The 24,403-nt window shown below is 41.5% G+C and overlaps 1 protein-coding gene across 2 annotated transcripts; it reads left to right on the forward strand.

The window, feature by feature from the left end:
• Positions 1-506: 506 nt before the first annotated feature.
• Positions 507-23,773, forward strand: fbxo15 (F-box protein 15). 2 transcript variants are annotated; one of them, XM_064949242.1, is made up of 12 exons: positions 507-663; positions 955-1,131; positions 6,341-6,445; positions 6,548-6,620; positions 10,010-10,176; positions 19,211-19,411; positions 19,601-19,730; positions 20,014-20,096; positions 21,218-21,363; positions 21,545-21,585; positions 22,100-22,258; positions 22,380-23,773. In XM_064949242.1, the coding sequence occupies exons 1-12, from the start codon at positions 629-631 to the stop codon at positions 22,488-22,490; spliced, it is 1,428 nt and encodes a 475-aa protein (XP_064805314.1). In that variant the 5' UTR covers positions 507-628; the 3' UTR covers positions 22,491-23,773. The 2 variants fall into 2 exon arrangements, with proteins under 2 accessions (XP_064805314.1, XP_064805313.1); XM_064949241.1 differs by lacking the exon at positions 21,545-21,585 and adding an exon at positions 21,801-21,925.
• Positions 23,774-24,403: the final 630 nt, after the last annotated feature.

Consider the following 24,403-nt stretch of genomic DNA (forward strand, 5'->3'; position numbering starts at 1 on the left):
GAATTATAGTCGACCTAAAATATTGTCATATAATTATAAATACAGTTTATATGGGTTTTATACAAATGTGCTGTATAAATAGCCTCTAAAATATATGGAAACAGACCATCAATGTCTCAGATTTTGTTTTCTTGGAAAGCTGTGAGTGCTATTATATGATACAATATTAAGTACTTGATGCATTAACAACTTGTCCTAACATCAACTGATTTCAGCCAGTGTATGGTTGTGGATTGACTGCATTGTTTGAATGGAATGTTGGAATATTAGCAGTTCATTTGAAACATTAATGGAATCATTCCTCTATAACTGTCTGGCTAGCTAACACACATACAGTGAAGATACATTCTTCACATTTATTGTTTTACACAATATCTCAGCGCCAGCAAACCATGTTTGACCATCTACCTGACCAACATGGCTGACAATAGGAGAACCATAAAAAGCCTTTCATTCTAGTATTCTAATTCCTGTTTCTATGCGTGCAGCCTATCTGTAACCATGACTACTGGACGAAGCTCGACAACTTTTCCGCAGTTCCAGAGAGGGCTTGGATGAAGGCACCGCCAACCGAGGGTAGAGGACCTACAGGCGAAAAGAAGTGCAGACGTCCTAAAATAAGAAAATCATGACCACAAAATCCCCGGGCACGAGCCCTCAAAGGTGGGTATAGCGTGGACCGAGTGTCAACAAACGCTGTTCAGACTACCTTAGCTAGCTAACTTACTAACGTAGTACTGTAGTTAATTACAGTTCGCTTACGTAGCTAGCTAAAGTTAGCTAGTTACAGAGAAACACCTTTGTTGACTTTTTTTGTCAGTTTGCTTTCGAGCGAACTTACTTGTGGTGCATTATGCATATAACTAATGTAAAGCTAGCTAGATACCAGTTGTCTAGTTTGCTAGTTAGTTAGCTGGTTAACTAGCTAAATGTCTTACATCTGTGTCTTTCTAGATGCTTGGCTACCAACAATGCAAAACGTGTGCCACTGACACAGAAAAAGGCCACTGTACCCAGCTCTCCAGTACCAAGCAGGGTACCAACAAAAAGACTCACTTCTCTGCTACCAAGGTCTACTAGACATGCTGCCAGTGCAAGGCCAGCTGGATGCACCCAGAACCACATAGAGCAGTAAGTGGGTTGCTGACAAAGGAGTTTGGTGGCACCTTAACTGGGGAGGACGGACTCTGGGTAATGGCGGGAGCGGAATAGGTGGAATGGTATCAAATACACCAAACACATGGTTTCCATGTGTTTGATGCCATTCCATTTGCTCTGTTCCAGCCATTATGAGCCAACATCCCCTCAACAGCCTTCACTGTACACAGGTACTGGTAGTCTTTCCCTAACAGTAAAAGGCTTACTTACAGGCCCTAACCAACAGTGCAATTTTTAAGTAAAAAATGGGTATCAGGTGAACAATAGATAAGTAAGGAAATAAAAACAACAGTAAAAAGACAGTGAATAATAACAGTAGCAAGGCTATAACAGTAGCGAGGCTATAACAATAACGAGGCTGTATACAGTCACTGGTTAGTCAGGCTAATTGAGGTAGTATGTACATGTACAGTTGAAGTCGGAAGTTTACATACACTTAGGTTGGATTCATTAAAACTCGTTTTTCAACCACTCTACAAATGTCTTGTGAACAAACTAGTTTTGGCAAGGTGGTTGTGTCATGCATAAAGTACATGTCCTAAGTAATTTTTTCAACAATTGACACAGTGAATTATATAAATTAAATAATCTATCACAATTCCAGTGTGTCAGAAGTTTACATGCACTAAGTTGACTGTCCCTTTAAAAGCTTGGAACATTTCAGAAAATGATGTCATGGCTTTAGAAGCTTCTGATAGGCTAATTGGCATCATTTGAGTCAATTGGAGGTGTACCTGTGGATGTATTTCAAGGCCTACCTTCAGATTCAATGCCTCTTTGCTTGACATCATGTGAAAATCAAAATAACTCAGCCAAGACCTCAGAAGAAAATTGACCTCCAGAAGTCTGGTTCATGCATGGGAGCAATTTCCAAACGCCTGAAGGTACTACGTTCATCTGCACAAACAATAGTACACAAGTATGAACCCCATCAGGAAGGAGACGCGTTCTGTGTCCTAGAGATGAAGAAGTGCAAATCAATCCCAGAACAACAGCAAAGGACCTTGTGAAGATGCTGGAGGAAACGGGTATCTATATACACAGTAAAACAAGTCCTATATTGACATAACCTGAAAGGAAATGTCCTCTGGTCTGATGAAACAAAAATAGAACTGTTTGGCCGTAATGACCATCGTTATGTTTGGAGGAAAAAGGCGGAGGCTTGCAATCAGAAGAACACCATCCCAACCATGAAGCACGGGGCTGGCAGCATCATGTTGTGTGGGTGCTTTGCTGCAGGAGGGACTGGTGCACTTCACAAAATAGATGGCGCATCATGAGGAAGGAAAATTACGTGGATATATTGAAGCAACATCTCAAGACATCAGTCAAGAAGTTAAAGCTTGGTAACAAATGGGTCTTCCAAATGGACAATGACCCCAAGCATACTTCCAAAGTTGTGGCAAAATGGCTTAAGGACAACAAAGTCAAGGTATTGGAGTGGCCATCACAAAGCCCTGACCTCAGTCCTATAGAAAATTTGTGGGCAGAACTGAAAAAGCATGTGCGTGCAAGGAGGCCTACAAACCTGACTCCATTAACCAGCTCTGTCAGGAGGAATGGACCAAAATTCACCCAACTTATTTCTGGAAGCTTGTGGAAGGCAACCCAAAACGTTTGACCAAATGTAAACAATTTAAAGGCAATGCTACCAAATACTAATTGAGTGTAGGTAATCTTCTGACCCACTGGGAATGTGATGAAAGGAATCATAGCTGAAAGAAATCATTCTCTATTATTATTCTGACATTTCACACTCTTCAAATAAAGTGGTGATCCTAGCTGACCTAAGGCAGGGAATTTTTACTCTTGATTAAATGTCAGGAATTGTGAAAAACTTAGTTTAAATGTATTTGGCTAAGGTGTATGTAAACTTCTGACTTCAACGGTAGGTATGGTTAAAGTGACTATGCATATATGATAAGCAGAGAGAAGCAGTAGCATAAAAGAGGGGTTGGTGGGTGGTGGGACACAATGCAGATAGTTTGGGTAGACAATGTGTGGGGGCACCGGTTAGTCGGGCTAATTGAGGTAGTATGTACATGAATGTTTAATTAAAGTGACTGTGCATATATGGTAAACAGAGAGTAGTAGCAGTGTAAAGAGGGGTTGGGGAGGAGGCACACAATGCAAATTGTCCAGGTAGCCATTTAATTACCTGTTCAGGAGTCGTATGGCTTAAAACCTGTTGAAGCCTTTTGATCCTAGACTTGGTGCTCCAGTAATAGAGAGAACAGTTTATGACTGGAATGCGTGGGGGTCTTTGACAATTTTTATGTCCTTCCTCTGACACCGCCTGGTATAGAGGTCCTGGATGGCAGGCAGCTTAGCCCCGGTGATGTAGTGGGCCGTACGCACTTCCCTCTGTAGTCCCTTGCGGTCGGAGGCTGAGCAGTTGCCGTACCAGGCAGTGATGCAACCAGTCAGAATGCTCTTGATGTTGCAGCTGTAGAACCTTTTGAGGATCTCAGGACCCATGACAAATCTTTTTAGTTTCCTGAGGGGGAATAGGCTTTGTCGTGTCCTCTCTGCGATTGTCTTGGTGTGTTTGGACCACTCTAGTTTGTTGGTGATGTGGACACAAAGGAACTTGAAGCTCTCAACCTGCTCCACTACAGCCCCGTCGATGAGAATGGGGGCGTGCTCAGTCCTCCTTTTCCTGTAGTCCACAATCATCTCCTTAGTCTTGGTTACGTTGAGGGATAGGTTGTTATTCTGGCACCACCCAGCCAGGTCTCTGACCTCCTCCTTATAGGCTGTCTCGTTGTTGTCGGTGTTCAAGCCTACCACTGTTGTGTCGTCTGCAAACATAATGATGATGTTGGAGTCTTACCTGGTCACGCAGTCGTGGGTGAACAGGGAGTACAGAAGGGGCATGAACACACACCCCTGAGGGGCTCCAGTGTTGAGGATCAGCGTGGCAGATTTGTTGCTATCTACCCTCACCACCTGGGGGCGCCCCGTCAGGAAATCCAGGATCCAGTTGCAGAGGGAGGTGTTTAGTCCCAGGATCCTTAGCTTAGTAATAAGCTTTGAGGGTACTATGTTTTTGAACGCTGAGCTGTAGTCAATGAATAGCATTGTCACGTAGGTGATCCTTTTGTCCAGGTGGGAAAGGGCAGTGTGGAGTGCAATAAAGATGGCATCATCTGTGGATCTGTTTGGGCGGTAAGCAAATTGGAGTGGGTCTAGGGTTTCTGGGATAATGGTGTTGATGTGAGCCATGACCATCCTTTCCTCAGATGTGAAACCTTTTAATCCAGAAATATTTCAGCTGCAATTGATTCATCACTATAAAAGAGAGACAGTCCACTTTCTTCACATTAATTATTTTTGGGTCTTGCTCGTTATTCACTACCACCAGAACTTCAGAGATACTCATTCTTTCTACCCTTTTGACCGCCTCTGCATAGGAGACTCAACTGCCCTGAGTTTGGCAACCTCAGTCTCTTTCACCCAATTCAGTTATTCCAAGAATGTCGCCACATGTTCTCCACTACAGTTACAACACCTTGCTCCTTGACTGTTATCTTCTGCTACACATTCGGAAACCCCTTCAAAGTGATCTTTCTCACATCTCGGGCTTTCTTCTTACTGGGGACACTTTCTACATGTCCAAACATTTTAAAATGATGACATTGCAAAGACCTGGATAGAAAAGCTCTGACTGGATAGGACATAGTTCACTGGGGTCAGGTGGGACTGCCATTAACCAAACAATTCATCCTATGTTCATTGACCACTTCCAAGAATATTCTTCAGTACATTACTGTCAATTTTCTTTCAAGACTCCAGAAATTACTCCCTTGACAGGTGCTCTTTTCTGTAGCTCAAAACATGACACATCATAATCACAAACTTGCCTGAGACCCAACAAAAAAAATCAAAACAATTTTTGTGATCTTCACCAACTTTACTTTACCCAGAGCTTTCATATTTTCAACGGATTCACCACGTTTTGGCACCAATATTCCCAGAAAATGTAGTCGTACCAGATATATGATGGGTTATTATCAACACTAGTTTCCTTTCCCCCTTCAATTTAGCTTCTTTTACCATTATTTTGTACAAAAGTCCTTTCTTCCTCATTTCCACCGCTATCCGATTTAAGTTCCACATCCTCTTCCCGCCATCTTCTCCATCATTTGTTACAGTAGCTAGCAAACTACTTTGACACTTAATTAATGTGTAACAGAGTGTAGGTGCCTTGTGCATTACAGTAATCATCATGTGCTTTGGAAGTGTGAGCTTTAGTCCATTTGAATTAATTGTTTGCATGCTCTGATTGGTTGCAGGTATGACAAGAATGCACCTCCACCTGTTTCCTATGATCCATGTCCTGTTCTGTAATCTGCAGAGAGAAAGGGCAGAGTTGCTACTGTCTCCAAGTCCCACGGTTAGAATTGAAATTAGAATAAATGTATTTTATACAGTATTTTATTTAATTATTCAAAATGGTGTTCATAAACAGTTGACAAATCTATCCAGTCTGTGTTTGTATTAATGTGTTAGCTGTAAGTATCCTGAGTACAACGTGTTTGGCTGTGTGGACTTGGAGACCGCTAGGTACGAAACGTGGTGATGCATTCAAATTACTACTGACTCATTTCCCTAAAAAAATTCCAAGCAGTCCCTTTACAAGTCAGAATGTTGAATAAACTTCATTTGAACCTACTTTGCCTATTGTCTGTGGTTTTGGTCGAATTTTTTTACAAAATATGCACAGGAAAGTGTTATTAACCCGACATGAATACGCATCTCTCTGTGTGATAATCAATATTTGTTTGCTCCTGACCAAAGGCGCATGCGCAAGACAGAAGTACAGGCAGCGCATGCATGTAACCAAAGTCTGCATGTGTTTACATGGTTTTGAGCATGTGCCTGGTTATATACATTTAAAACGGCAGTACCGGCACTCTAAATGTTGGGTGAGCAAGACTTTCCTGTGGATATTTTGTCTCAAATTTCAAGCGGCTGAAGGACAAACCAGTAGAGTAAGTTCAAATGTAATGTTATTAAATATTCTGGGTTGTATGGAAAACTTTGACAATTTTGCATTGCTGTTTTAGACTATATCAAGTATTGGTATAAAAGTATATTTATTTAGGCAAGGAGACAGCTAGCAAGTGTCCAGTTCATGCCTTTTTTTGACCCAGCCTTATTGTAATTTGTGTTCTATTAGACTGCCACCTGAGATCCTAATGAAGATCCTGTGGAACCTGGATGCATCTTCTCTCTACTGCATTGGCTACGTCAACAAGCTATTATATAAGCTGGCCAAAAACAAGTAAGGATACTTTATATCCGGAGGCAGTAAGACTGTTCTTCACTATCTATCGACCCTATTCAATCACATAATAGTTGAATATGTTGTCTAATTTTCTTGCAGTGCAATGTGGCGTAAAATCTATTCTGCAAAATATGGGGAGAGTAAGAAATTGAAGGCCAAGCACATGGACGAGGTTCAGTATAATTTCAATTGAATAACACTTTTAATTATCCCACTAGGGACAAAGTAGAGGGCAAGCTTGCAAAGCAGTGTGAATTCAAATACAAGAAGCAGATACAAACATGCACAGCATACATATTACACACTACTTATTTACTTTACAACATGAAAAATTTACATACCCAATCTACACTGAGTGTACAATACATTAGGAACACCTTCCTACCGTTGAGTTGCACACCCTTTTGCCCTCAGAACAGCCCAATTTTTAGGGGTATGGTCTCTACAAGGTGTCGAAAGCATTCTACAGGGGTGCTGGCCCATGTTGACTCCAATGCTTCCCACAGTAGTGTCAAGTTGGCTGGATGTCCTTTTGGTGGTGGACCATTCTTGAAACACACAGGAAACTGTTGAGCGTGAAACCCAGCAGCATTGCGCTTCTTGACACACAATCTGGTGCGCCAGTTCTTGACACACTCAATCCGATGCACCTATCACCTACCACCATCCCTTGTTCAAATATTTTGCCTTGCCCATTCACCCTCTGAATGGCACACATACACAATCCATGTCTCAATTGTCTCAAGGCTTAAAAATATTTCTTTAACCTGTCTCCTCCCCTTCATCTACACTGATTTGAAGTGGATTTAACAAGTGATATCAATAAGGGATCATAGCTTTCACCTGGATTCTACCTGCTTTCACCTGGGAAACTACCTGCCCTCCACTGGACACCTACAACACCCGATCACAGGAAGCCAAAAAAGATCATCAAGGACAATATCCACCCGAGCCACTGCCTATTCACCCCACTTCCATCCAGAAGCCGAGGTCAGTACAGGTGCATCAAAGCTGGGACCGGTTGATTGAAAACAGCTTATATCTCAAGGCCATCACACTGTTAAACAGCCATCACTAGCACAGGGAGGCGGCTGCCTACCTACACACTTGATATCATTGGCCACTTTAATAAATGGAACACTAGTCACTTTAAGAATGTTTACATATCTCGCATTACTCATCTCATATGTACACTGCTCAACAAAAATAAAGGGAAGACTTAAACAACACAATGTAACTCCAAGTCAATCACACTTCTGTGAAATCAAACTGTCCACTTAGGAAGCAACACTGATTGACAATAATTTTCACATGCTGTTGTGCAAATGGGAAGACAACAGGTGAAAATTTTTGGCAATTCGCAAGACACCCCCAATAAAGGAGTGATTCTGCAGGTGGTGACCACAGACCACTTCTCAGTTCCTATGCTTTCTGGCTGATGTTTTGGTCACTTTTGAATGCTGGCGGTGCTTTCACTCTAGTGGTAGCATGAGACGGAGTCTACAACCCACACAAGTGGCTCAGGAAGTGCAGCTCATCCAGGATGGCACATCAATGCGAGCTGTGGCAAGAAAGTTTGCTGTGTCTGTCAGCGTAGTGTCCAGAGCATGGAGGCGCTACCAGGAGACAGGCCAGTACATCAGGAGACGTGGAGGAGGCCGTAGGAGGGCAACAACCCAGCAGCAGGACCGCTACCTCCGCCTTTGTGCAAGGAGGAGCAGGAGGAGCACTGCCAGAGCCCTACATAATGACCTCCAGCAGGCCACAAATGTGCATGTGTCTGCTCAAACGGTCAGAAACAGACTCCATGAGGATGATATGAGGGCCCGACGTTCACAGGTGAGGGTTGTGCTTACAGCACAACACCATGCAGGACGTTTGGCATTTGCCAGAGAACACCAAGATTGGCAAATTCGCCACTGGTGCCCTGTGCTCTTCACAGATGAAAGCAGGTTCACACTGAGCACATGTGACTGGAGTCTGGAGACGTCGTGGAGAACGTTCTGCTGCCTGTAACATCCTCCAGCATGACCGGTTTGGCGGTGGGTCAGTCATGGTGTGGGGTGGCATTTCGGATGCTTTAGTCCAGGTCTGGGAGGAGATCCATTTACATTTACATTTAAGTCATTTGGCAGACGCTCAGAAGACCATCTGCCACCTCATCAGGAGCATGCCCAGGCGTTGCAGGGAGGTCATACAGGCACGTGGAGGCCACACACACTACTGAGCCTCATTTTGACTTGTTTTAAGGACATTACATCAAAGTTGGATCAGTCTGTAGTGTGGTTTTCCACATTAATTTTGAGTGTGCAAATGTAAGAGAAGAAATCGGTCCTGCCCTGACCACTTCACCGTTGCTCCAAGCAGAGGAAACTGCAGTTCTGAAATGTATCAAAAAGTGTGAAGACTTTTGCCTGAAGCCCATATACGCCGCAGCGTACATGTTGGACCCCACGTATGCTGGCAAGAGCATCCTGTCAGGTGCGGAGATCAAGGCCTATGGTGTCATCACTACCGTGTCTCGCCACCTTGGCCTGGATGAGGGCAAGGTTCTTGGCAGTCTGGCGAAGTACACTTCCAAGCAAGGGCTTTGGGATTGAGATGCAATATGGCAGTCGTGCCAACATATCATAACACCTGGTGGAAGGGACTTTGTGGATCTAAGACTTATTCCTCTGTTGCATCGATCATCATCCTCCAAATCCCACCAACATCAGCTGCCTCAGAGTGCAACTGGTCCTTGTTTGGGAACACACACCAAAGCATGCAACAAGCTGACCAATACAAGGGTTGAAAATTGGTGGCCGTCCGGGCAAATTTGAGTTTTTTTTTTAGCCGGACAATGAGCCATCCTCAACAAGATTGGAAAGTGACAGTGAAGATGAGGCCTCAGAGTCTGATGTTCAAGAGGTGGACATTGAGGAAGTTCAGGGAGAAGACATAGAAGACAACCAAAGCTTAGTTTATAGATTATAATTTTATCTTGAAAATGTTTTTGGGAGATGCGATGGATCATTGGGGATCATTCAATATTCCCTTTTATTTTGTTGTTCAGTGAAATCCTTCCATTCAATTAAAGTTCAATTAGTAACTACATGTATTTATTTATTTTCCATTTGGAAGGATTTAATCATTTGCAATGACGTCTACTTATTAAGATAAGGTAAAATGTTTATGTTTCTGTCTCCATATGATATGGTAAATATATCCAATGCAAAAAAACATCTACATTTAAATGGTATTAATATTAATTTGCGTATATTCCTGTTAATTCCCACGGAAAGTTTCCACCTCAGAATATTCCCCAAAATGTGCAACCCTAGTATGTGACCAATAAAATTGGTTTTGATTCACCTGATCAGTCTGTCATGGAAAGAGCAGGTGTTCCTAATGTTTTGTACACACAGTGTATATACATAATACAGCAGTTTTTTTCCCCCTCAATGTATTGAGTATGTGAATAGTTCATGATTTAGTATGTAAGTGAATACTGTATGCTTGTATGTACTAATATAGCATTATGAACCAAATGTATTATCATGTGTCTGCTCCTCCATTTAGGTTGTGGAGAAGTTGAGTGTGATGAAAGTTCAGGAGAGACCAGGGGGCTACTGGAGAAGGCTGTACTTTAGGACCGTAGCTGGCTATAACCACACCAAGTGGTTGAAGGAGCTGAGAACCATCAATCCCTTCACAGGTCTTCCCAGCCACACAGAGAAAGTCCTCAGGTTAGTAACTGAACTGGCTCAGTAGCTGGGGCTACACTGTAGGTACAGAAACAAACAGACTCCAATACCAGTATTGTCAGAACATACTATTTGAAACTCCCGAGCCAGAATGATAATAATGTCATGTTTGGACTATGCAATACCTTTGTTGAAGGTCCAATGCAGCCGTTTTTTTTATCTCAATATCAAATCATTTCTGGCTAACGATTGAAGTACTGTGAAACTTGTTTTAATCGCAGTCTCAAATAGCCACCTGTCCCTTTTAATAGCTGGCCAACAGCACGCTGTAGAAAATACACGCCTGGGTCTAAATTAATTGTTTACGACGTTACCATTGAATTACCATGAATTGTTTACAAGGTTTAATGTTTTTATTTGTTACATTAAATAATTCAGTAATGACTCCAAAAAATGAAGGCAGTCATCCATTTTTATCGCGAGTAGGAAGCTGCTAACCATTGGCTGCTTGAAAAAGAAAAGGAGAGCCGCACACTAACCTAATATCCAACATCTTCGTCAGGGTTTAATGACAAACACTGCGGGTCACTAGTTTATATAGTGTCAAAGGAAACGTGTCTGTAATCATGGCCAGGTGTGGCCTGATATCATTGGTTAATTCTCAGATATAAGAATAACATACAAAAAACATGAATGGATAGCATACGATCATAGATACAATTTGGCTACATAGACCTACAAACTATTAGTTTGTAGAACATAAGAGTGAGAACTGACTTGCCTAGTTAAATAAAGGTAAAATATATATATTTTTAAATGAATGGCTTCAGATCAAAGTCTACGTTGAGACCGAAGGGAGCAAGGGTCTGAAAATTAAAGATCCAGACAGCCTCTCGTTTAGCAAATAATTGTCGTGGTCACCCCTGCTCCCGGGGAGGGTGACATGTTCAATACCGATATAACGCAGGGACGAAATCGAGTGGTTCGCTTCTAAAAAGTGGGCCGCAACTGGGTAAATCGAGTTTTGCACCTAATGGTGCTCCAAGATTCGTACTTTTAATTTGCGCTCGCCCACATCATTTTTATAAGATAAATAACTGCCTTAGTGGAGCACATGATAACACCTTTGATTGGGATCTGTTTCCCTGTTTTGAAGGATCTACATTTGTAAGTTCCATGACACTTGTAGTTTCCAGCCATTGGCTGCTAACAGCTGAAATCACCTAGCACAAAAAGAGTCTACTTCGGGAGTACAGACCATAGATTGTGGTACAAACCCCCAGACATCAGCTGATTGACCTCTAGTGGCGAAAGTAAAAAAAATATGTTTTTGACACATACACATGTTTAGCAGATGTTATTGCGGATGTAGCGAAAGAGGAAAATAATTATCCTGTCAAGGATATAGAGGAATATTAAGACAAAATAAATGCGACACAAGCTAGGGTTCCATCCAATTGGTGACAGATTTTCATGCGAATATCCTAAAATCCACATAGAAAATATGTGCATTTTCCCACCAGTGGTGTGTTTCAGGTTGTGGATAAAAAATCAGCATGTGATGTCCTAGTGCACACACAATGTACTTTTTCATTTTCATGGACTGAATAAAATTCTAAAGTTCAATGTGTTTCCATCGCATTTTCATCTCTACCGATAGGTTTGTCGCAAATGTGCCTACTCTAGTCTTACGTGCACTCTAGCCAACAGCTCGCAGATACAGTCTACATGTTGAGATTATTATTATTCCGGATAAGGGGGAGAATATTTGTATTTGTCAAACGGTAGTCAAGCATCGATCATCATGTCACCAGAATAAGATCCTCAATATTTATTGGAAATGAGCATCAACCTCATCACCTTGCACTTTCACCTCCTGTCGTGGATAATCGTAACAAAATGTAACACTTACAAGAACTTGTGAATTCAATATAGGCTTTTAATACAAAACATATCAGAAGCCTAGATGGTCCGCGGAACACACACTTTTCCAGAGCACTGGCTTTGATATATACACATACAACATGTGAGTCCATCCCACATGCAAATGAAGTTACTTCCCTCAGTCCATCTGCCACCATTATATCCCAATCTGTGCATCCTGCTTGTTCAGCTCGATAACACCCATATCTGCTTTCAGTTAAGTTATAATAGTGGCAGGACGTCTTCATGTCCCAAAAATAATACATGCCCATCTTATGCTATGGGCCCCCTTACGTTCAGCCTGGTGTGTTCTTTGGTATGTCTGTCCTTATTAGGACTCATAGACTGTGTCTCTTCTCTTCATGTCCTAAAAATATATGCCCTATGTCTATAGTCCATCCGTTGGTCATTTGGCTGACCCCCTCCTTTGTATGTCCCTCTGACCTTGGTTTGTCCAGCTGTCCTATGCTCTCATGGCCTTACTCTGGCCTCCTGTCCTATATAATAGACAATGCATTTTACCAGAATGGCAAATGTATCTTTCTCTTGTGGTACAGTATTAGGTTTCTCCCTATATGTACATCTTTCTCCCACACTCCCTGTGAAGTTCATCACTTATTTAATCTGTAGCCTAATATACTGCATATCCTGAGTTGTAATGGGAAGACCACACACCATATTGTCGCGTGACTCCAAGTTGACTTCAATATGATGGCTGTTATATCAATAGTTGCGCATAATGGTTTTTCCACCTTCATTTGATGACATTATTAATTGTACAGAGACAAATCGATCCCACCATGTCAAATGAACAAATTATCTGTCTGCATTTCAATCACATCTTTCTGGATTTGTTTTTCTACGATATGTAATTGTGGTTGTAAATGTGGTTACAGTGTGTAAATGATAACACATTAGTGCTGGAAATGAAGAAATGTATTAAAATGCTGGAAGTGAATGCTGGAATTAAACAATTAAAGATGCACTATGCAGAAATCGCTCTGCTATTTCCTGGTTGCAAAAAATCTAATAGTTTGCCTAATTTCTGTTTGTGACAAAACAAGGAAATATAGTGTAGAATCATTGTACCATCTAAACCCACTGAAATATATTTTCCATAACCAGAAATGGTGTATTTTCAGCTGTTTGAAGCTGGTGTACAAAATTGAAAGTAAAACTAAACTTAAACATAGAAGCATAAAAATACATAGAACAGATCTACCACTTCTGAGACTTGCTTTCAATGAGAATGCTAGAAATGTGTATGTGAATAGATGTATGTGAATTTGGTCAGGTCACCCAAAAAGTTACATATTGCAGTTTTAACTATGCAAATGAGCAAAAGCTGTGTGATTAAGAAAATAGAAGCCTGTCTCTAATAATCGCCTATTAATAAGGGAAGTTTAACTGTACCTTACTGTGATTGCTTTAAAAAAAAAAAAAATGCTTTGGCTGAGCAAGGAGTAATTTCTCGAGCAAAAATGTTGCTCGGACTGTCTGGGAGTGTTTTGAGTGAGGAGGGGAAAATTGAAAACTAGCTGTTATTGGCAGAGGGGTTTGGAATTGTCTTATTGGTATTAACTAATTTACTGTATCACCAGGCATACCAAAACTCCATCCCTCCAAAACAGGCTGCAATTTCAGGCAGTCTTTTTAAATAGCTCTAACAAAAAAAGGGGCATTATCATAATTTTCACAACTTCACAGGATTATTCAACCTCATAGTGTGGAAATATATATAAAACATAAAGAAAAATCACATTTTTGACTGCACTGGGCCTTTAAGAACTTATTACACATCAACCAGTTATTTGGCTGCTATTTTCTATGCCTGCACCGATATGACATTTTTGGCCAATACCAATATCCAATATTTTCCTTACCAAAAAAACAAACATTTTAGCGGCCTTTTAAGCATTCTAGTTCAGTTAAATAGTTAAAACACACATGGACGCAGCAGTCAAAGGCACTGCATCTCAGTGCAAGAGGTGTCACTACAGTCCCTGGTTCGAATCCAGACTGTATCACATCCGGCCGTGAATAGGGCGGTGCACAATTGGTCCAGAGTCGTCCGGGTTTGGCCTGTGTAGGCTGTCATTGTAAATAATAATTTGTTCTTAACTGACTTGCCTAGTTAAATCAAGGTTACACACACCACACTGACCAAAAAGTTATTTTGTTGGTATTTACGTATGCCCACATTACCAGTAAAACATAATCAAAGCCTATTTCTTTCACTTACTTGCTGTGCTGTTTCGTTGTTCATTTGTTCAGTCGTTTCTCATACTACGGAACGCCGTTTGGGTCTGCTATTTAAATAAGCTTGTTGACCAATCAGGACCTGAATATGACTGCACGTCACATAATATTTTAACGCTTTCATAAATGTTTTACGTAGTTATTACACGTTGATTACACTAGCACTCGTATTTCATATGTCACAACAATTCATAGATACGTATGCTATGATGTTGGTAAAGTTCATGCACCTACAGTGCTGGTCATAAAAAAAAGCTAGCTAGCTCTCATGGATGCAAAGAATGTTCTTCCCCCAAAACATAGCAAAACGACAATCTGTTTCAGTAGCTATAGTTAGCTAGCTAATTATATAGCTAGGTGTCTTCATCTAAAATAACCCTAATTTATAAGACAGTTCTTATTTGATTAATGGTGGTCAGACCCATCTATGTGAAGCTAGCCACAATAAGGATTAGCCACAATAGTGGACTTTGCGGTTAGCCTTCGAAATAAAAGTGTGTTATTGACAGTGACGCAAATGAATACAAATGGTCGAATTATGCCATAATTGAATAGATCATGCTAACGAGGTTGGAATGTTATATAAAATCAACAGAATACTTTTTTTTAATTTGCCAAAAATCAGTTGAAATCACACTGGATGTATTATACTTTAGAATTGCATTGGGGGCATACTTATTTCACTGTACAGCCTTACCTATGGATTGTGGATCAATGACATGGGTTATCAGTCTACTCTCTGACACACAGAGAACATTAGCATCGTAGCTCTTATTGTGGGACTCTGAAACAACTGTGACTTTAGCCACATTTATTGTCAACCTATGTGTATTGAACACCATTCCCGAGGAAAAGCAATACTGCGTGGATGTTAACTCTGAGTCTGTTAACTCTGAGGAAGATGTTGGAAAAAAATATTGTGGGTATTGAGTAGACTGTTACCCCTTTTCATTGCTTCACATTCCAACCTTGTTTAGCATTATCTAGTCTAAATATAGCACGATTCCACCAAATGTAACCTTCTGCATCACTTTCACAGAGGTACTTTTATTTTGAAGGCAAACTGCAAATTCCACTATTGTGCCTAATCCTTATTGTGGCTAGCTTCACAACACCTAACCCGGTCTTGTCGAGCATCACTAGCCAGATGAAGCTAGCTGGCTGCTTATAACATTAGTTTTGGGCAACAGGGTTAAGTAGCTGGCTAGCTATTTATTTTCATGAACTGAAGTTCAATTTCAATAGGTGAACAACCTAGCTAATGGCTACCTAGCTAATACTTACAACGATTCCTAAATCATGGCTAAGAATAATGAAAATGACTGCAGTTTCTACTGGTCATTGTTTTCAAGCTGGTTGTATTGGTGCTAGCTAGGTACCAAGCTAAAGCTAGCTACCCCAGATGTTGTAGTCGAACAAATAGCTTGGCTTGCACGTGCAAATTCATGACGCACAACATTCTATAATAGAAATGTGTTATTTGATGTGTCAAATTAAAAGCTTATTTAACGCTTCAAATAGTGTTATTTGACGTGTCTTTTTTGACACGCAAAGACCCAAACGGTGTTCCATTGTATGTCGTGAAGATAATAGCAGTGACGCTATTACTGTGTAACTCCGGAAGGGCAACATGTGTATCGGGGCTCGACCAGTCGGCGAAAGCCAACATCTCCCACGACAGAGAACGGCTGATTGTCAAGGGCAATGAGTTGTCTCGCTGAAACTCTTTCAAATAACTGCTCGACTTGATGACTGCTCGATCCACACAGCAGACATTGTGGGCTAGGTTAGGAATGCTGTGTTGCAAGTGTAGCGCAAAATTTTACATGCCGTTATTACTTAATGTACCTATGTTTATATAGGTATGCACGTCAGCTTTGACATCGGTTTTGCGCATCGGCTTTAAAATAGACATCGGGCCGATACTGATGTTGACATTTTTAGCTAATATCGGCCGATTCCGATATGTTCACAGATTTTTATATCGTGCATCCCAAGTATTTACATAGCTATAACACCGTGGGATTTCCAGGCTTCATTCAGCGCTGTCAAGGTAATCTCATATTCTCTCTGCCAAGTTAAAAACGGTGTATTTTGAAGCGCTTCCCTGTTATTCGGGGTTCAGGTTAAAGCATGGGGATTAGGGTTGTGCTGAATAGTCAGACAACGAGTAAAGGTATTTCGGGTGCCAGCGTGCGTCTTTCAATCAAGTGCGAGGTGCTATGTGGACTAAATAGGCAAACTAAGCAGTTGAGTTGTTTGTAAAGAGAAGGGCGGGCTGTACATTGATCCTGCTGCTTTGATTGGGTAGAGCGAAGGTGTATTTCTCAGTTCACTCACTTCTCTTCATAACTTCACCTGAATCCGTTCACTTCTCACTTGTTTCGGTCTGATCATTTAGATTGCTGCTGCCTTGTATTAGCCTGATGCTATGATAAATCAAATGGCGAAGGACGTTTGCTAGCCTACCAAGCTATCAATGTGCATAATATCTAACAAGCGGGTAGGGTAAAAATGTGAACTGCACAGGCTGACTAAGTGACAGCAAGCTTGTCTGCCCACTGCAAGTTTAGGACACAGACATCCCTCCGCGTGCTGCTCCTAATCTGCAGTTGTTTGGTCTATAAACATGCAGGGGGGGATTTTGACAACGTCTATTTAGGTATTTTGACAACATCTATTTAGGCATATCCAATCTGACTATCAACTGTCAATTTACAGATCCAATTACGAATACGTCTATGGCCATGTCGGCACACCCCTAATGGAGATGATACGAGCCTCCGAAATATAAAACGCCTTGGTCGTTCCACCTCGAAAAGCACAAGAAAGAGGATTTCGACTCCCACCATCTCAGATTGTTCTGAAATTGTTCCTGCAACATTATTTAGTTGAAATATTATTTGATCTGAGAAATGACGATAAATGATTGCATCCAGATTGGCCATAATCAATTAAATAATCAGATTTGGACCAAACATTTTTTCTAACAATGAGTAAGACATGAGGAATCCAAAGACATGGTCAAAAGCCACCCAAGGACCCACGCCACGCCCCGCCCCACACCAATCCCACCCCAACAGTGACTATATAGTATCAGTTCTCTATGACTGACGTGGAGTATGGAGTTGCGGTTCTGGGTATTGTTTCTTCATCCTATGTAAAGTATTCTCAGTTTATTTATTCCTTATTCAGAGAGATTTGTCATTGAAGTTATCACATCCTTCATCCTGATATTACCAGATTTTGACCACTAGATGGTGCTGTTTCAATTTGGGTGCAATCAATGAGCTTAATTTCTCAGATCAAATTTTATTTCAACAAAATGTTGTGGGAATGCTAATCTTATATGTTTCTAACTACAGAAACGTTTTCATAACAATCTGAGATCAATCCGCTTCCATTTGTTTTTCTCCTCTCTGTTAATGACCAAGTTATTAAAGCACAGGGAGGGAGTTTCTGTCTGAAATGAGATCCGTGCTATGGGGAATACTGATAAGAACACACATGGGTGAAAGCTCACTTAGCATTTCCTCTGCTGTTTTCAGCTCTTATTTATTTATTTTTTTAACCTCTGATTAGAAGCAACGCTGGCACTCAACTTCAGAGTTCCATGGCAGTGGCTGCAGCATATGGAGAAATAATTGTGTTTCTGCTTAAATAAATGACTTGACCCCCACCCCTCCCTACATCTCCACCTGCCCAGACTACTACCTCTGGAGACCTGTGGGTTCTTGCAATGCAGGAGGTTGCGATTTACCCAGGTAATGATAATTTCATATGACAACAGTCAGATGAACAAAACAACACAGAGTCAATGGAATTCTCCCAGGGCTTCCTGGCTGTTGGGGTTCTTCGTTTTATTCTGTTATTTAATTTATGTTGGATGATGGGGCTGCTGCCAGCAGACACCGTATACATCATCATGTGGGGGTATCCCTGGGCTGTGTTTGTAGAAAGAACTGGGTCAGAAATGTATCCTAATACATGCGATTTAATTTCAGCTATCTGCAAGTCATTTCAGTTTTAGTGGGTCATTGTCAGTGCTGTGATTTCAATAGCCAAAAACACATTGGTTGGTTTCTTCCTTCAAATGCTTTATTGAACAATGAGGGTAGAATGGGAATTTATTTGGCTTACATTGTATGGGCTCAGTCATAAACAGTTTACAGAAAGATAGATATGTTTTCCATTAAGTAATACTGACATAGTCAGAACAACATATACAGAAACAGTCATCATAATTTGACACATTTTAGAAATCATATCATTGTTGTAGTACTCGAGTCCAAGATTCGGACTTGACTCGGATTCGTGATTCGACTCGGACTCGACCAGTGATGGCTTGGACCCAGACTCAACCAGTAGTGACTTTGTTGTCAGAAAGTCTCTCTCCCTTGCATTATTCAACATTATAGCTACAACGGCAAATGTCAGATGGCTACTGTATTAGCTGTTCAAAACAGTCATTTATCCAACTTTCTACGTTACAAAATGCATCTTTGACTAGTAACAAAGAACTGATGATTCGAGCATAAAGGACTCGGACTTGGACTGGAATGCTAAGGACTCGGACTCGAGATCTAGTGACTTGACACTGAATCATGCTTTGTATATTCTATTATGTACATGCTGTACTTCTCATAACTTTTTATTTTTTCCTTCTTTTTATTACTTGTTATATTTGGACTTCTCTATTTGGTATTTGATTCTTGATTGATATTGTACTGCATCGTTGAGGAGGAGGGTTAGCAAGTAAGCATTTCACTGCACCATGTGCACGTGACCAATAAACTTTGTTTTGGCAACATACCGTATTGAAAACTACTAAAATGTATGAAAACCATGTCAGTATCACTTCATTAAATTGTTCTCCTCTTGTTCTCTGTTTCAGAGAGCAGCATGTGGCCTGGGAGATCACAGTGTGTGACAGGTCAGTCTGTGAGGGGACTTTTGAACAGAGCCACACCTACTACAGTGACTCGTCAGTGACATTGTGCTGGACCAACGGTTCATGGCCCGCCTTCCACCAACTCTCTACCATACAGCTTCACGGTGTCAAGAGAGTTCCCCTCAAATGTCCCAGCGCCATCAAGTGAGTTTGCTTTCTTTCCCTCCTCACCATTTCTTTCTTGTTCCCTCCATCTCCTACCACCCGTGTTTCTAGCCATCCAATATCAAATCATATTTGGGAGGTTTTGGTCCTTTGAGTGAAAAGAGCTCTCGTCTTTCAACTGCCCTCTCCCCTTCCCCCTCTGTCCCCTCTGTCACCTCCACCCTTCAGGCCAGGCTGGAAGTCTCTGATGGCTCAGTTGGATATTGACACCATCTCTAAGAGCAGCCAGGTGATTGGTGGAGACAGACTGGTCAAGTTGGTGCTGCTGTCGCCAGGCATCGTCATCGGCATCTGGAGGGTAGGCCAACATTCACAGTATGTGCTGATGATGAGTTGATCTGTTGCTGATAATGATGGAAGAGGAGAACGATAACGAGGGTGATAATGATGGTATTGGTCTATTCCCCAATGATGATGAGGATAATTCGGAGGGAAAGGAAGATATTGAGTAATGATGGTGTTTCTCTATTCCCTGATGATAATAATTATGATGATCAGGAAGAGGATGATGATTAGGAGGGGAATAATATGATCTTAATGATTGAATAATGATGACGTCTAAACCCCGTTTCTCACCACAGGGCCAGTCGTCCATAGCCTTTGTGATGGCCACCTTCCACTACCACAGGCTGTTGGAAAGGAGTCTCCTGGGCTCGTCTGTTTGGTATGCAGCCCCTGGCTTCCCCCGCCCCCACCCGGGTCCAGGCCAGCCGCAACTCTCTGTATTCACCTTTTTCCATAGCTTTATTACCCACAGATGGCCCGCTGGCTGCTTCAAAGTGTCTTTGAAGACCGATGTCCCCTAAAATGACTAAGGGTCAGATTCTTTGTTCCACTATTTAACCCGGAGTTATACATTATTCATATATTATTTTTGCTGCTTATTTGTTAAAAGTACATTAGTCTGTTAGTTTCTATATAATGCTTGTGTTGTTGCAGTTCCCATTGCCAAGTGTACTCTAGGCACTCTACCCTCAAACTCTTGAGAGTCAAGAAAATAGTTAATTTCAATATTTAACATCTATAAACTAATTTGAGTTCAGCTGTTGACAATGATAAACTAATGGCACACAATCAGTCACTTCTTCTGGCCCTCAAATGTACACTTAGGACCAATGTCAATAACATGCATGACAGTCTCTCCTGGCACAGAGTGGAGGAGAGATTGACTGCATCACTGCTTTGTAAGTAGTATTGACGTGAGGAATGTACCGAATTGTATGTTCAGTCAGCTAACACACAGCTCAAAAACCCATACATACTCCACAAGACACTCAATCAGGGGTCTCTTCACAGTCCCCAAGCCAGAACAGAGGCAGGGAAACGCATGGTACTGTATAGAGCAAAGTAACTCGAGGCAAGAAATAAAATAAATTGGAAATAAAACATATAAAACAACAACACAAGGAACAATGCGGACTGTGAAGAGACACACGCACTCCCATGATTTTTTAAAATGTTATTTTGTTTTATATTTCTGTTGCTGTTCTTTTTTTATTAGTGGTCTGTATTTTGTCATGTTTTGTGTGGACCCCAGGAAGAACAGCTGCTGCTTCAACAGCTAATGGGGATCCGAATAAAATAAGAAATGTCTAAGATGATTTGTGCCTACTGCACACTGCTTCTACGTTGGTTCTTTGGGTTGATGTGACAGAGCTGTAGACTTGCAGATGGTGTGCTATCTCCCTCTCCTGGTGACAGGTGGGAATGGTCTTATAGGCCTCTGTTTTACATTAATTCTCTCTCGTCTGTGTCTCTGTCTCTCTCTATCACTTTTTCTCCCAGCCCCTACACCATTCCAGAGACCAGGCCTCTTTTTGACGACGTGGACCCAAACTACGGTCTCCATGGTTACACGCTACACATTACCCTCCACAACACTGTGACGGAGATCATGTCTGGCCACTTCCCTCAGCTCTTCTGCCGGAAAGGTTAATAAACCACTGTCCACAGGGCTCAGGGTTATCATAGTCTCGCGTGGCCGCCCTTCCAAATCTCGTCTCATTGACTCGTCTATTGGAGGTCTGGCGAGCTTAAGTGTTGTATTTTACATTTGAATGGAAGAGCTGGCATTCATTTTCCATCTAGACACCGTACTCTACCCCTTTGTAGCTTCTTACTGTGGAGAAATTCCCCAGGCGTTCAAACAGAAGGTGAGAAGCCTGGGCTCCTGAGGAGAATGATAGTTGGGTTGTTTTTAGCTTAGTGACACTGTTTAATATCATGTCTACTGAAACTTCCTACAGTACTGTGTGCCCTCGATCAAGTTACTGAGTCAAGTCTTCATTCCTCTGCCTTGTAGTTGCTCTACACAGCTACTTGACCATAGGCTGTTGATGTCTTGATGTGAACCTTGTGGTTATCACAGGTCAAATCAATGAAGGTTTCATCCAGCTGAATGCCATCATCAGGAGTAACCAGTCTCGGCAGACCCCTCTCTCTGCCAGGGTCAGCCTGCCCTGGAGGTCTGATGCTCTGGAGGGGACTGTGAAGGTACAGGAAAGGAACACTGACTCACTTGTTTAGTTTACAGCAACCACCTGTCATAAGGCCTACCTAACGTTGACATAGCAATGAAATAACAGATGGCATAAACCATCAACACTTATTTTTAGCTAAAGCAGCATTTGTCTGTGTTTTTCTCTCTTCTCTCCTCTCTGTGTGTAGAACTGCTGCATGATGAGCCTGACTCTGCTGGATGAGTCCCAGATACCCTTCTGGTGTGTCAGCACGCCTGTCTCCATGGTGCTGGCCAATGAGGAGCCTTTCTCCTATGACTACCAGGGCCAGCACTTCCTGATCAAGTACAAGGATGCAGAGGGAAAGGTGTATTTTTAGCTTGATTCAATTATCAGTTATTGGCAGATGCCGCCGTGACTTTTGTTTCTCTACCAAAGTGAATAATAATTATACTAATTTATGTATTATTTCATATGGTTGTGTGTAGGTACAGATGGACGTGGTGCTGCTGGAGGAACAGAGACAGTTCTTCCTTATTAATCTGGTTGTCTACATCAGCACAGTCAAAGTCAACCAGCACTTTGGGAGAGCCTACTAAGGCGACTGTTTAGGGGGTACTGTAAGTTTGTACTATATGATCTCTACCTAGTTTTTTTAAGGTACATTTCCCTATGCCTAGAGCTGTTGTGGTGACCATATTACCGCCACACCGGCGGACACGAGTCATGAAGCCAGTCAAATTCTACGTGACTGTTTAGTCACGGTAATTAGGCTTCTCAAAGCTCTGATGCTGCTGCTGGTCATTAGTAGCCTACCAAACTTGCTAACTGCCTGGTACTCAGCACTCATTGTCTCTCTAATCACTCTGACATCAATGCAAATATATTTCGAAAATCTAATCAAACACTTCATGAGAGCCCATCAGCTCATGTTACGCAACATTTCTATAGGCTATGCAATTGTGGGAGAAAACAGCAAATTAAAAGAGGAGGATCCCATCAGCTTTCTATAAGCTAGGCCTACTATATTTATTTCTCAACTTTCTTAATATTAAGAACTTTGCTTAAATTGAAAATAAACCACGTGGAAAAGTGTCCTCCATTCCCTATTTAAGTGCATAGATGACATATTTTTTCCCGCTGCCTGTTTCCATACAGGTGCATGATAATGGTCCATTCTAAATCCAAACAAATGTCACACATGTATTATTTAGTATATGTAAAGACCAGATTAAATCAAGAATAGTCTGATGAGTGACAATATTAGCCTATCACTTGTGAATTCTAAATTATTACTTTTGAATGATGCCCCCTATGTTTCGAGTCATAGTCGCACACCTCATGTATGTCACGAATCTCGCTGAAAATGGTGCCTCTTCCTGTTCGGACCGCCGAGCCCCGGCCTACTAACTGCCACCGATCCCCTTTTCTGTTTCATTTAGTTTTGTCTGATTAGTTGCACCTGTTTCTTGTTTTGTTTTTGGGCTTTTGTGCGGGCTTGTTTTCTGTTATTTAATGTGTGTGATTTCTGTGGAAGCATTTTGTTCTCGAACCGTTTTGTCTTGTTGTTTTGGATTGGGTCTTATTGCGCCCGTGTGTGTGGCGTTGACCGACACTGTGGTTTTGGGAATAAACATTCCACATATCAACTACCCTGCTCTCTGCGCCTGACTCCTCCAACCACTACTTCTAGAAGTACATGACAGAGTAGCCTAGCCTATAGGCCTGTATGTTTTAATAGGGTTTGTATCAAAACTAAAGTTAAAAACATTACATTCATAACTGCATTTGTGGTCACTTTTGATAATGGTGTTTTCCGCTAGTGGAACATTTGTGCTTATAGCCTACTACCATGTGTGCATTGCTGCACATATAATGTGAAGAGAGAGCCTAATAGTTTATCAACATTTTAAGCTAAAAGTGCTGATCTGTTGTGTCAGCCACATTGCATAAAAATATTTTTGGGATGTTAGATCCCAAATTAATACAACCACTATCACATCCCACAACTGCCCCAGACTATGTTTGGAATATTTATTTCTTGCACAGAATAGAATAGGTTGATTTTTGTACTATGGAGGTGATGAATTTGGATTTCTAAACTTCAAATATTATTAATCATTAGTTATGCTAGAGACATGAGGGGTGCCATAGTCTAGGGTCTACACCAGAAGTTAGGAGGAAGGTATATTAAGGTGCAATTAAGCTTGGAATGTACTGAGTGTAGGGAAAACGATCACATGTGGCCGGCATTGATAAGGGGAGAGAGCCATGAATTAGCGATGAAGGGTGTCCAGGTCACGTTAAGGGGTAAGGAACAGTTTATTGCCCGTATCACTTAGTTTCCTGCCTAGCAATAAAGATACAATGTTTAGCGAGAAGGAGGAGACTCCACCCAAAGTGGGGTGTGTATACCACCACTGGTGGAACCATGTCTTTGTCGGTAAAGCTGAACTTCGAGGCATTTTCAAGTGCTTGTCAAATTGTGAATAAGTGACTATTGGAGTGTGTA

Source organism: Oncorhynchus masou, chromosome 30 (assembly GCF_036934945.1).
Source record: "Oncorhynchus masou masou isolate Uvic2021 chromosome 30, UVic_Omas_1.1, whole genome shotgun sequence".
NCBI classification, from domain to species: Eukaryota; Metazoa; Chordata; class Actinopteri; order Salmoniformes; family Salmonidae; genus Oncorhynchus; species Oncorhynchus masou.

Coding starts and splice junctions, on each gene's coding strand:
- fbxo15 (XM_064949241.1), top strand. CDS start 629: ATGACCACAAAATCCCCGGGCACGAGCCCTCAAAG. Junction 1,132..6,340: donor ACCCAGAACCACATAGAGCA/GTAAGTGGGTTG, acceptor GTGTTCTATTAG/ACTGCCACCTGAGATCCTAA. Junction 20,097..21,217: donor CTCCTGGGCTCGTCTGTTTG/GTATGCAGCCCC, acceptor TTTTTCTCCCAG/CCCCTACACCATTCCAGAGA.